The sequence below is a fragment of the Festucalex cinctus genome, chromosome 4, assembly GCF_051991245.1.
Source record: "Festucalex cinctus isolate MCC-2025b chromosome 4, RoL_Fcin_1.0, whole genome shotgun sequence".
In the NCBI taxonomy this organism is placed as follows: Eukaryota; Metazoa; Chordata; class Actinopteri; order Syngnathiformes; family Syngnathidae; genus Festucalex; species Festucalex cinctus.
This window is the reverse complement of record NC_135414.1, coordinates 23,369,117-23,383,753: the sequence shown is the minus strand read 5'-3', so window position 1 is coordinate 23,383,753 and position 14,637 is coordinate 23,369,117. Positions and strand designations below refer to the sequence as shown.

The following is a 14,637-nucleotide window of genomic DNA, read 5'->3' as shown; positions in this document are numbered from 1 at the left end:
CAGTTCTCTGTGTAACAGAAGCTAATGTTGCCTGGCTTTGTTGCTGATAGTGTTGTGCAGGTTACTGCAACACAAAGTCCCGCCCACCGTCTATTCTTTTCACTTGCTGCTCCGGTTAGTTAGTTTTCAAAGAGAGGCGGGCAGGCAGATAGAATGGTATGGTCAATCTTAAAAAGAAAAAAAAAAGGAGGGGGAGGCGTAATTTCGAGAAACTGTCATGCCTGTGATGGACTCGCACACCAGAGTTAAACGCACATTCAACTCGGCTGTCATGCTCTCAATGGGCTTCAGGTTAAATTCTAAACCGTGCCCTCCATTTTCCTTCTGCACAACTTCAACTACAACAATACAGCCAGGCAATCTGGACTGTATAGATACATCAGTGCAGGCGTCTAATATGTTTACTGTGCGTGCAGGTGTTAAAGGTGGCCAAACCACACCATCAAACCCTCAATTTGGTCCAAGTTCAATTCCTATGTTCACATAACACAAATTAATTAATTGCACTGAGGGGGAAAACGAACAAGATTAAATGGCTGACAGTGTGGAAGCTATATAAGTTGACGAGTTTGTTTAAACAGGACTAGATATGACAACACCCATAGTTTATATCAACTGTAAATGAAAAAAAAATACATATATAAAATAATATAGCCCTTACAAGAAGTATTCTCTATTGTTGCACTGCCATGAAATCAGCCGGCCAAAAAGTTGGATCTGGCAAGATGTCTTCTCACAAATCCTTTGGTTATCTCCCTTGCCCATCAACAAGTCAATTTCCTGTCAGTGTCAGGGCCAGCTCAGCAAACTCCTTGGACACCATCATCGTGTTTTCCGTCATCCACTTTTCACCTTGTCTGCCTCTCGCTGCCTCATCTCCGCTCTTGCTTTCTTGCTGCACTTGGCCACTAAACGCTGCAATAAGCGTAGTCATGCTGGGGAAATTATGCCCAGCTTCATTGGGAGGGGGGATAGGAATTGTTGCTGGGGGAGGTGGTACTTCAGTGCCTGGTCTTGAAATCAAGCCATCAACAAAAGTTGCTGCAGCAATCACACCAGCCTGGATGATTGGATACACGGCCAAACCTCTGCCTTCACAGCGGGGATCAGTAGTAAATGATAAGAGAAGAAAATCTTGAGCTATGAAACCCCCAAACATCTTTTTTTTTTTTTTTTTCTTATGGAGACGAAAGTGGTCAGACTGGACTGGAGGATGTTGAGAGTGAGATAAAAAACCCCAGCAGGAAGACAGCACCTCATTTGAGGACTTGAACATGATTCTTTTCCAACACTCTCCTCTTCATTAATACCCGCCATTCCTTTGGGTCTCCCCCACAATGGATCCGCGCTACAAAATCCATAATATCCCAGCACAACCAAATACTCCAGAGGAAGAATGGGGGTTTAGAAAGATAACATCTCTGAGATGCTTGGTACAGCTAAAGCTGCTAAAGATTTTAGAACTGAATGAGTTAATCGCCCGCGACAGAAACTCAAAGCAAACGATTGAAGTATTACCATATTACGGACCAAATGTTCACACAGATCAATATTATTCCTGCCGGTAGTGTGTGTTTCAAACTGTTGTCGACTTTCACAACTAATCAAGCAGACAACAACATTTACAACTTCTGTGGACTCAAAATATTGTAAAAAATATTTTGATGTTGAAATGGAGATAAAGCGGTGGAAATATAAAAGTTTGTACTTCTTCCTACTCCTTTTGGAACATACATGTCTAACTTGTGACCAAAGACTGATTGATGATTGTCTTACTTTATATCTTTTGTTGCTTAATATGATGTTAAGATTTTTGCTTCAATTGCTTTTTTTCCCCTTTTCTTTCCTTTTCTGTTTACAAGTTTTGGCTTCGCAATTTTGATTTTCATTAGTTTAATTATTGTTTGCTTTTTATGCTTGTTTGAAATAAAAATTCTATTCAAATCAAAACGCTCATTAGACACAATGAAATAAGCTTGGAATCTGGGTAATGTAGTATTATGCCGTTGAATCTACTTCAAGCGCCTTCTAAATTTCCAACATGCCAGAAACTCAACTGATTGAGTCACCCCAACTTCCACCGTAAATTAAAAAAATGTCAAGTTGATCACCTGCAAAAGAAAGAAATTGAAGCATTCACACTGTAGAGACTGGCTGGGTTTTTACCCTACCATCTGCCTCCCCTTTCTTATGTATTTCTTCCTTAATTTGTATTTTCATTCTCATGGTCCAACCACAAATTTAAGCATCCATGCATATGGCACGGAGTTTGATTCCTGGCCAGTGCGCCAATCCCCAGCCACTGCCGCTTCTAAACCTGGAAAAAAAAAAAAAAAAAAAACGGTGGCGTTTTCAGAGGATGAGAATCAGGTGTAAAAATGTGCCAAACAAATTATGCAGGGGACCAACTGTGGCGACCCCTGATGGTACAAGCCAATAGTCGCAACAACTGTGGAGTGTGCAATGAGCGGGTGTGATGTGTGCATGTGTACATAACAAGCACTGTGTCAACTCCAGCTCAGCGCACTCCACTCGGCTACAGCGGCAGAAGAGTTGCACGGGGTCAAAATTAATTACAGTGGCTGCTAAGCACACAGCAGCTGTTGTAAACACATACATTTTCCTTTCAAACGAGCCCCCGTGCAAAATACTGTATATCTCCTACATGTTTACGAGCAACCATCGTCAAGCTGTGCTGGTGTGTACACCAAGAAATTACTCTTCTTGCTTTTTTTCTCCCCCCCTTAACTGCATCCATTTGCTGAAAATTACCACTGTTTGAATTAAGGGTCTTTTCTTGTGTGTTTCTGGGTTTGCTTGTTTTACTGTCCAACACTAAATCTCATGTTTTACTGTGACTACGCTTGCAAAGTCTTTTTTTTTTCCTTTTAGTTCTGCTCTTGGGCAGCTTCTTTGAAACTCATTATGACTTTATTTTATTTTTTAGATTTATATATATATATATATATCCACTCACACGCGTGGCCTACTTCTTATAGGCCACATACTAATATATATTAATAATAATAGAATATTAATAGAAGGGTGAAGTGTCATCCCTTCAGATATTACAACAAACTGTAGATCATTTAGGACTTCAAATACAGGAATAGTCAAACAAAATGTATGACCGCCAACATCAACTGTAAAGTGGTTTTGATATAAACTGTTTCTATTCATTTCAATTTCAAACAAGCGTCAAAACAGTGTGGAAAAATGCATCAGTTGAGTAAAAGGGCAATGGGAGCTGCTGATGTTTTAACAATTATTGTTCACACCCAACGTGTGTTTATACCTTCCCATGGCCTGAGTACAACATGACAGGACTCCACCTGTACTGTTTGACAGAGGCCATCCAAAGTGTGTTGAAGGCCACCACCTTTTAGCCCATTCTTGCCACTTGGCCATCCTGTTTCCAGAGAGCGCATTCATTTCTCAGCCCAGTGGAGCAACACATGGTGACCCGCTGCCTGGACCTCCACTTCACCTGCACCTGAGTTTCAGCACCAGCTCAAGCCCAAAGAGAAGGTCCGGTCCACCTCTGCTATAATTTATGAGCTATTTCACACAGTTGTGCTTCCATTAGAGACCCGGCCTTGGCCTACCTTGTGCAGTTCTCCTTTTACACTTGACAAAGGACAATTGCACGGTGAGGGGGATTTGGGGCAGGAGATGTACTATTAAAAAACAACTGTACATATTTCATAGAATCTGTCAAATCAGAAGTTCAAAACAATTTAAAAAAATGACAATCAAATCAGTTTCCTTCCTCAGTAGCAAAAATAAATAAATAAAATGTCATTGCTGCAAATCATCTCTCACTTGCCCTTGGAGAAGACACTCGTCAAACTTGACACTGAATACAAACTTCTGCCACTTGCCTCAATTGCCATGGCAACCCAGTGATGGGGCGACAGCCTCCTAAGCAGGATAAGCTTCCATTTTTGCCAAATGAAGATTACCTCATCTAAAATGAGGAGTGTATTAAATTAATTTTACATTGGTTATATTATCTTATCAAGAAATGGGGCACTTAGAAAAAGAGGTAAACAACCACAAAATAATAGATTTGATTGGGTAAACAACCACAAAATAATAGCTTTGATTAAGCAACTCATTAAAAAAAAAAAAAAAAAAAAAAAAAAAAAAAGATCTTTAATGACACATTCTGGGAATACAAGGCCAAAATATGATGACTTTGAGCAAAGAAGATCCACAAAACTAAGGTGGCAGTAGACGTTTCCACCAATTCGTATAGTTTAGTTGAGTTCACAACTATATGTTTCAGAAATAACGTTCAAGATTGTATGATATGCAAATTGCTTAATCGATCACTGAGAATAATGTTAATTGTGATAAATTGGTTGTTGATGAGTTACAGCTTGAAGCAAGTGAGCTAATGGAGTGCAAAAAAATGGAGTGCTGCTACCGTATCAGTAGTAGCACTACTTTTATTACTAGTAAACCTGCCAATACTTGTAGGTTATACGTTCCATCCTTTTTTACCATTTAGCATTCATCTGTGTTATGATAAACCATTTGCACTATGAAAGCTTTTAGCCGTCATATTATGTTGGTAGTATCCGAGTGGTAACAGAGGCAACTTTTCCCAACGTGTTGCTTAAAAACAATTTGTCACTATTTGACATAAAACAATTTTAAGGCTCGGTGTAAAAACGGCTTCAAGGATTCCTAAAGCGAAAGGCAAACGAAGGTGCACCGACCTGTGATGGTGACAAAGGCGTTCCCCTCCTCCCCCAGCAACGGGTTGATGAGTGTGCAGCTGTAGGTGCTGTTGGGCTCCAGCACGACCGTCAGCACGCTGGTCAGGGAGAATAAACCCTCCTCGTTGGCCACCACCGAAGTGGTAACATTGTCCGTCAGGTTGCGGCCGCCCCCGTCCTGCCACATCACGTCGGCTTCCGGGTAGCCTCCGTAAGCCACACAAGTGAGGGCCACCTCTTCACCTGGCCGAAGGTTAGATTCCGGCTCCAAGGTCACAACGGGCTTGGAGTAAGGGGCTGGATAAAAACAGGGGAGAAGGATTTAAATGAGTCTTGTTATGGAGAATTGACTTTTTAATTGCTTGTATACAAATAGTTGGGTCGCTTGAGTGCCTGCCCACAAATCAAGTGTGAAATTAAACAACCAAGTAAATCTTTTGTTATCTGCCTATTTAAAAAAAAAAATGTGTCTGTGGGAGCCATTCTGCAAATCCGTCCCACATAAACACGTTGTAATATATGAAGTGCTTTCTCTAAAAAGTGAAAATGCTTTTATAATCAGTGTTACATGAGCACTTTTTCGCAGCCACCATCTCCTTGCTGCTTCAAGTAGAAGCCATTCTGGTCGTAACTCCAGGGCTCTGCCTATGGTCAGCATGAAAACGAGATTCTGACTCGTCATTGACCCACGACGAGTATATGGGGCAAATTATACAGTCACTCCTCACTTGCATGATGAGCAGAGCTAATTTCAGGAAGACAATAACTAGAGTCAGGTGTGTAAAGTACCCTATAATTCTTGATCCCTGGGGTCTTTTGATGAAAGCAGACATGATATTAAAAAAAAAAAAAAAACTGCTTTAAATTGAGAAAAAAAAACATGTCTGATGGTAGAAGTTATTGATGTGGTAGATGATTCAACAAGCAGCAGAACTTCCGGACCATATCATTCCCATTAAGGCATAAATTACATTTAGTGAAACTTAGCATAAAATTAGGTTCAAAATCCCACAATTCCGCATGGTATCAGTGGCACACAGGCATGCTGCATCTTAACACTTCCCAGAGTGCCAAAATGCAGAGCAACTCCTTAATTTTTTTAAATGTTTTTTTTATTTTTTTTAAGAGAGTTCAAGGCCAGGAGGTGAACGTAGGCAGAAATTGGCTGTCTCTGAGATTTGGGTACAAACCAGGCTGAAAAAAAATAAATAAATAAAAACATGTCGGCATCGGTGGGGGTCTAATGTCAGCCTCGACGAAAATCCCAAATCCCATTCCCTTGATCTGAAGCAAGAGTACAAAGGTGAAAGAGAAAAGAGACTGCTCTAGTCCCAGAGCCAATCATGGCACAGCAAACAATAGGGTGGAGCTGAGCCTGAAATGATTTAAAGTTAGTCTGATCAGCGGGTGAGAAGTGGACTTTTGACATGGTGACCAGATTTACTGTGCTTTCTGCTAACTAAAGTAGGGCTCTTCCATACCATCAAGTACCTGCAGGTCTTGATGGTATGAATTGTATGAAAACTGGAATGAATTGAAGCATACAGTAATTGCAGTGACTTTACTCATACCATATACCATAGTCAGGGGTGCACATGATTTTGGTCTGGTTCCCAAAAGAGCATCAGAGGTTGTTTGATGCTCATTTTTCTCCTGATCCGCCGACCTCATGGATGAACTTAAAGACCTGCAGCATACCCTGCCCATCCACCGTCTGTGACTGGCTCTCGCAGCCTTTATAAGTCAAAATGAAGTGTAAAGTATGCACTGATTTTATTTTTATGTGCACGCGTTTCTACAGTGTCAATGCAGTGAATCATATTAAAATTAGAGTAATTGGAATGAGTCAGAATAGTAGTAATTAGAAGTGAATCATATCATCTGCATCATAATTGGAGTGAATCATATCACAGCATTTGATGTATCAGGATGGTGTTGTATCATCGGCAAGTAAATAAATATCCATCTAACTTCCTCTACTGTCCATTTGACTGTCAGCCACATTTCCATCAAGACCATTGGCTTCTTTGCATTCGCAGCAAGAAGGAAATATACGACCTTAACTGTGAATGCTGTTTAAAAATAGAAACATCTATAAATCTCATGCATAAAATGGAACCAATTTGTCACTGTTGGGAGACATTGTTTTCCCTTTTGCCAGCCAGGATGGGGAGAAAAACATTATTCATTAACACTACCTAATGCACAGCATCCATCGTCTGAGAATAGAGCAGTCATCTCTCAATAGATATAAAAATGTGCCATTGCACTGTAAAGTAAATAAACAATTCTCTGCTGTGAAGGGTGGCCTGCATCGTCATGTAAACAGCCAAGATGCTAGTCAAGGCTGATTGACCAAAACAACGGCTGAGAGTCAAAGTCAGCAGCTATTGACCACAACAGATGCCACAATCAGCGCTTATTGACCACACATGCAGTCGAGCAGCCCTGGGGAAACTGTTTATCACGTTTACGTCCCGCATGCACACAAGTGTAATACAGACTGTACCATTAAAGTACATGGCCGCAAAAAATACAATCTTTGGAAGTTAACCTCTTAATGGATTGTATGATTGCACTCATAGCATTAGCTTGCTAATGTTGTCAACATGCTAAAACGTGAACAGAGAGACAATAGGGTTAGCCTCCATTACTAATCAATGCGAGAAAATTACTGTACTTGCAATGACTCAGAATGATTCCTTTAGTAGGAGAAAGTCCAAAAATAGAATACTGACTTAACTTATTCTTAACCTTTGACATGTAAAATTATAAGGAAGTACAACATGACTCCTCCAGACAATGTTATTTTTTTTTCTTATCATGACAATGGTATTGAGGACTACAGAACAGAGAGAGATTTCATCATTTGTTTCCCCCATAGTTCAATTAAGGAAGTTTAATAAAAATGCTCTCGTTTTTACTAGGGGTGCACCAATAGATACCACTGCCGTTTACTGACTCTGTACTTCTCGACTTCTGAAAGAATGTCACATGTGCAACTAGAAGGCACACAGTTAGGACCAGGCTGAACTGTTTTTCATTTGATTGTTTTACATTGTCTATTCATCGTTATTGTGTTGGAATTCTTACAAATGTTTGATATAATTAAGACTTTACTACTGTATTAGCATAGGTTACTAAGAGACTACAGATCATTCCAGATTGTTATTTTGCCCCCATAAGAACATAAGTCCGTCCTAAAGCGATGACACCCAGTACAGTGGAAAGAATTTTGATGGTTTTGGGAAAACGTTACAGGTGGACTGAAATGATTTGCGAAAGACCATCCAGATAATCAAGTTTAGGTTTGTGTCAGTTGGTTTTCCACTGATATTAGTATCAAAGGAAGAAACCATGTGCACCAGTCAGAATGAGACATGTTAACAAACAAAAACAATTAATGCGAACATAACTGTTAGTCTCCTGTATTTCATTACTTGTGAGGAGACACATTTTATCAGTGAGGAGACTGAGGGCAGACAAGGTGGTACAAAGCTAAACTCACCGGCCACCTGGAGTAACAAAGCAGCGCTGCCGTATTCCTGCACTCGGACAAAGCAGGTGTAGCTGCCTTCGTCAGCCACCACCACCTTCCTCAGGAGCAGCGAGGCGTTGCCCAGGCCCAGCTCGTGGGGGAACAGGCCAGTGCGGTTGACGAACCTTTCAGCCTGATCTGCCAACTGATCGTGTCCTTCGCTGTATCCGTACACACTGCGCTTGGTGTCGGTCAGCTGCCAGAAGACGGTCACGTCAGATGCGTTGAAGGGGGCAGCGGGTCTGAAGGAACAGTTTAGTGCGACGTCCGTATTGTATAGTGCCACCACGGGCTGGTCAGGGACGTACACCTCCATCAAAGCTACAAGAGAGAGGAAATAGCCTGTGAGTGACATTGCACGAAGTTTGGAATTTAATGTGCTTTCGAGAAAACTGGGAAGAATGGAATAAGTACCAGTTAAAGATTCACACTTTCTCATGTTATTGAATGATGAATCCCTGGTTAATTACTTGAAAAGTGACCCTGTTTTGAGAACCTTGGTCATTTTTTTGCGAGATGCTGAAACGTTACTGCAACACATTTTAAAACCAATTTCCATGCAGAAGATAATTAAATGGGGGATGACGGGGACACAAAGTCAATTCCTCCAAGTAATGTATTTATTACTTTGGACGTAGTATCAGAGAAGCATAATCGAGGAAAAACACAATACTAGGACAAGAGTGTGTAAAGTTTAATACCAAACAACTGCACTGAGTAAAGATATGAGTGAGTTTTTTCGACCCTGGACTCAACAATTGCCCTGCAATTGGCTGGCAACCATGCAGTTCAGAGTGTACCCCGCCTGCTTGTGAGGAATAAGAAAATGGATGGATGATGGCTTAACAAATAGCTCCGCCTTTGTTGTCATGGTGACAAAAGTCACACTGCATTGGTCGGTGGTGTGCAGTGTCCAATGGATGAATTAAATGACACAGCATGCTATTCCATTAAAAAAAAAACAAAAAAAACAAGGTTCTTACTACATTATAATATATAATTAATATATAATTATATATAATAATAACATAATAATTATATAATTTTTTTGTGCCGCCCCCACCTCTAAACTACTTAGATTAAAAAAATGTATATATAGCCCATCCTGGCCATGTTGGATGTCATTTGTGGAGTTGGAAATCTCTTCTAAAACACTTATCAAAGCCGACTTTTTACAGTTTGTGTAAACGTTATCGATAAAGAAGTCGATAAGAGAATTATCCACCTTCTGAGCTTCTATCAGAGCGGAAACAGAGGAAGGAAGCCACTAGTGTGTAAGAGTATTCCACAATCATGTTGACATTTTATGTGTTATAATGTAAGAGACGGATACCCCTAAAAGTCAAGCAGCTTGAAATGTATGCTAGATCTGCTTCAGAAAGAGCTAAATTGCTTGCACAGTGTGGCAGCAGGAAGTGGATAAAAAAGGGGATTAAGGCAACGCGGAAGCAAAAAACTCTTGAGTGAACATTTTTTGAGACAATGCTGCCGCCGCCACTTTTATTGAAAAAGTCGCTGATTGAGCGGCACATGCTGCATTGTTTGTCTAGACGAGGGCGAAAGCGTAATTATTCTGGATTAGTGGCCATCTCAGGCAGCCGTTCGTGGCATCCTTGCGAGTCAGCGTTCCCCATTGATCTCTGTCAGCTCTTATAGAACGCCAATACGCTCATCTGCATCACAGGAGAGGACGGGGGGAAAAAAATACTCTGGCCCCAAGAGTGACACACTGTTTTGTCCCTGTAATTGTTATAATCAGGGTAGCATTTTTGCCGCTTTTGAACTCCACCGCAAGGTACCGTCAGCGTTGACTCACTTCAGTATGGGGGAGATTCGACAAAGCGGAGGTGCTTTAATCAACTATCCAATTAACAACAAACGACTTTCATCTGAGCACCTTCATGTATGGACGCTGAGTCTAGGAAGGCCTATTTTTGAAGTATCTTACGTTTAACATCCCTTGGAACTGATACGTGAACAGTACCACCTATTGGCCAACCGTAAATCTGCTGTAAATAATGGGGGCGAAAGAAGCTCAGATGTCACAATAATTCCTTTCTGTTTATTGTTTAGAACGTGCAATGATGTTTTATGGGGAATGGCGTGGCTGGAGTGTCACCTTGATAACTGAAGAAGTTAATGGTATAAAGCATGTTTTGCCTCCAGAGTAATGATTGGGTTTAAATTCAAATGTTGCCCAATGAAATTTGGAGCAGCCATGTTCGACCTCTCAAGGTTGCCCCTCCCACAAAAACATTCTTCAACGTCCATGGAGAGATAGTGGCTGTGATGATCTTTTTTTTTTTTTTTCCACCAACAAATGGTATATAAAACCAAAATATAAACGTCACACTTTTATTTTTCTTCACAGTTTTCATGAACTGAACATTCCACTCTCAAATGCAGTTCTCCCGTTATGGCTGTGGGAGTAGGTATGGGGGCATCAAGGGGAGTTGGAGGGTTTCATAAAAATAGTCAGAATCAGAATTAGGACCAAAATCACCTTAGCAGTTTAACTAGAAACATCTATTACGTTCTATATTATATTTGATGTAACACTCAAGGCTGTTGTGATAAGGTTGTATTGCGGCTGCAATGAATCTGTTGTCAAAATTCAAAATGGGGTTGGGGAAGTTGGTTCCTGGAGGCGGCTGGCGGGGGCAACTCTGTCGGGTGGGCTGGCCTTGGTGAGTGCTAAGTACTCTATCAAGATCTACAAGTAAGCATCATCGGATGCTGGCAACAGCGACGGCTGAGCTGACCAGAATCGAGTGAACATTGCTGTGGACGAAATGGGCAGAATGCAAGCCGAACTACTCTTCTGGAAGCCACAACATGTGTGAAAGCTGATCCAAGGTAAGCTAAGACGCTACTGGTGAACGAGACTCCGCCATCCCGCCTTGGCTGCTCGCCTGGAGGGATGGGCCTGTTGGTGGCGTCTGGGGACCGATTCACCAGTTCCAAATGACTGGGACTAGCCGCAATCTACACATGGACATTTAAGATGAACGTGTGCAGACATAAGTCTGGGATTGATGGATAACGATATGAATCAATGACTATTATAATCAATTGATATGACTGATGCGTTTAATAAGAATCGATGGGGACGGGTTTCTAATAAGCCATGGCTTCTACCTGTCAGCCCTTCTTTCAGTTGTCAATGTTGCAAATGATGTAATGTGATCGATGTAACCTATAATAATGTGTCTGAAAGGAAAATACGAATAAAACATAACAAATAGTAGGCTATATATTACCTTTACTACCAGTAGTAGTAGCTACACCACCAGGTGATAACTGATTGACAGCACCGCCACAAAGTTGATCATTGCGTTGCAGCAGTATCTCAAATGACTGAGCTATCAAAGGCTATGTATATTTACATTTGAGAACTCATAGAGAAGAAGATCTGTTATCAGATCAATATTTGAGAGAAATGGGCCTTCCTTGAATGCATAAAAAGTTTTAGATCTTTGAAGTAAACCCATGTGGAAAAAAAATGTGAACACAAACAAGTGTAGTGTTTATATTTTTGTACAGATTCGGTGTAGCGTTTGCACTCATGTATACGGGTTCTTTATTACAGGGAAGGGGCGGTCAGTGATAGTACTCCATGATATCCATGTTGAGAGAAAAGGGTAAGACAGAGTGCAATTACATCACTCTGAGATGAGCCATGGATGACTCACACCACCAGGTGCATTCAGGAAGGTGGGGGTAGGATCATTGTAAAGCAAAACGGCATCAAGCTAAAGATAATATCTGGAAACAAGGTTAAGAACAATCTCTACTTCCTCCGCACTGGCCGACTCAAAGAAAAAAAAGAAAATCTAAACTATCAATGTGTTCAATACCTCCTCCTCCTCTCAATTTTATTTTATTTTTTTAAACTGGCGACCTACGTCTCGCTCTGGAGGGCCTACACAGGGACTTTGTGCAGTTACACTGACCGGCACTTGGAAAGAGAACATAGGGAACAATTTTGGAATTTGCATCAAGGGGAGGGAGCAAGGGGAGGTGGGGAGACAAGAGCAAGGCTGGCGGCTGACGTCATGGAAAAACATGCATCTGATGTCCTATTCGTCAGAGGTGAAATACCATGTGAGGCAAATCACTGTATGCACTGCACTCTGCACTCTGTGTGATCTGCATGCTGTGACAGGGCTGCTCTGGCTACTGAAAGCATGTATTTGCCCCAGACAAGAGGCAAGATGTAGTAGTGTAGTGGGAAACTGGTAAGGAAGAAGTACCTGACTACGGATGCAAAGGTACTAGGTTAAACTCCTGGCTAGTTTGAGAAAAGCTTTTGGTCTGGCAGTGATGTGGAACCACAAGAAATCAAGAGTGTGCCTGCCATAGACCATGAAGTGGAAGTGAAAGCCCGTATCCCACTGAGGCGATTGTTTGCGAAGCTAGCGAATGTTTAATTCTCGTCAGGATTCATTCAAGGTCGCAACGTTCTGTAAACGTTCCTCAAACGTTTGCCAACAGTTGTGGGGTTTTTTTTTTTCGTTTTTTTTTTTTTCCCTTGCTTACATTCCGTCACGTCACAGTCTGTGGAGTCAACTAGCTTAAGGAGACGTCGGCTTCCTCCACACAAAGATTTACGGTCGCAAAATTTGAAGACGTTCATTATTTACAACTGGCAGTCCCAACTCATTTTGGACCTTATTATCCGGACAAATCCATGCTTAACATACCTCAGACATAAAGATAATCTTACAAGACAACCTTATCAGATGGTCGACCGTTTGACATCCTTGGTCCGGAAGAGGCAAAATGGGTACAAAAACAGCCAGATTGTCTTTATGTGTGTACCCGGCCTTAGGGAAGAAGTGAGTAGGTGGTACACCCTAAAAACAGTTGGGTCAAAAGTAACCCAATTATGGATCAAAAACAGACCGATCCACTTTATGGGTCAATTTGACCCTACTTTCTGCGTTGTTTTATACAAAATGACCCAATTTTATTACCCAAGTAATGGATCTGACCAATTTATGGGTTGTTTTACACTAAAATACACATTTCTTGACTCAAAGTTGGGTCAAATATACCTTTGTAGAGGATCGGTCCATTTTTGACCCATAGGTGGGTTTTTTTTGACCCAACTGTTTTTAGAGTGTAGCTGTAGAGTATAGATGTGGTAGTGTCTCCTCAAGAAAGTAGCGGTATTTGCTGAGGGGAGAGGTGGTTGGGTGGTAAAGCTAGTAGTATTGCCAGTGGGGTCTTCCCAGAGGGGAAGTAAGGATTCTCCTCTCCTGCCCTCTCTATAAAGACATGCTGAGCAGCCATCGAGGGCACGCTGGGAGACGTCAGGCAGCCGGGATTTACACGCTGCACTTTGTGTTTATGGGCCTCAGCTCTGTTTGAGTGCCTACGTGACAGAGACGGGCACTTTCACAGCCGACATGAAATAAACTCATTTAAGCCTTTGGCGGCCGCTGGCAGCCGGCCCTGCTTAGCAGCGAGCGCTGACTAGGAAAGGGAAAAAGAAAAAGAAAAAAAAAAAAGTCTTTAAATGATCTTCACACCGCTCTCCACTCTAATTTCAAGACTAACCATCACCGTGACACTTTCAAACACCTTCCTACAATAACAGTGCTTTTGTCAGGTGTTGGCAAGCTGCTATTGCCATCTAAGCCTATGATGATGATGATGATGGGAAAGGAGGCTCGAGGCAAGTGTGGGTGCGAGCAGAGCATTTAACCGCAGTGTGCTAATCAGCATGGGCGCGCACCAACTGGGATGTTTTATGCACATTGTCGCCGGAGACGTTTCTGACGAGTTATCTCATAAAACAAAATGGCGAAGAAGACGTTTTTAGTGTGGTTGTCCAAAGGATTGGTGTCATAAACTGTGTGAGACAGTTGGCAATATACACCGGCAGAGGTACAGTACATCGTAGTGGTCATTCAGCATGCTGGTTAGGTTTGGTACAAACCTGATCCCTCACAAATATCACGACATGATGCTTTTAACGTTGAGTTTTCCCTTAGGTCCCCTGATTTCACATTTCATCCCAGACATTTCAGGCAAATTTTAAAGGACCAACTCGATGGCAGTAATAGCAATAGCTACTAGCATAGAAAAATAATTTACTGTTGGTTAGTTTTATAGGCCTAAAAATGTATATTAATGATTAAACTAGAGCGATATGGCATAATCATGTACACCGTGAGAATGTCTTCCCAGAAGAGCGGAAATGAAAATGCTGGTACAACTCCATGTTTTCAATTCCTGTAAGCGTGATAACCACTGTAACCAAACAGGTGTTCTAGTACTTCTTGTCCATATGGTGTTTGTATTTGCCCAATGTTTGTGCTTCAACAACCTGCTGCACCTTAATAAACCCTTCTTATCTGTCCAGCCTTA

The 14,637-nt window shown here is 41.5% G+C and overlaps 1 protein-coding gene across 2 annotated transcripts in view; it reads right to left on the bottom strand.

The window, feature by feature from the left end:
* cd276 (CD276 molecule) overlaps positions 1-14,637 on the bottom strand; it is a 66,468-nt gene that overhangs the window by 41,294 nt on the left and 10,537 nt on the right. For both annotated transcript variants that reach the window (XM_077519778.1, XM_077519779.1), the window contains exons 3-4: positions 8,233-8,583; positions 4,725-5,021 (exon numbers count right to left, since the gene is read on the bottom strand). In XM_077519778.1, the coding sequence (XP_077375904.1) occupies positions 4,725-5,021; positions 8,233-8,583 (648 nt within the window). The remainder of the gene's footprint in view (positions 1-4,724; positions 5,022-8,232; positions 8,584-14,637) is intronic.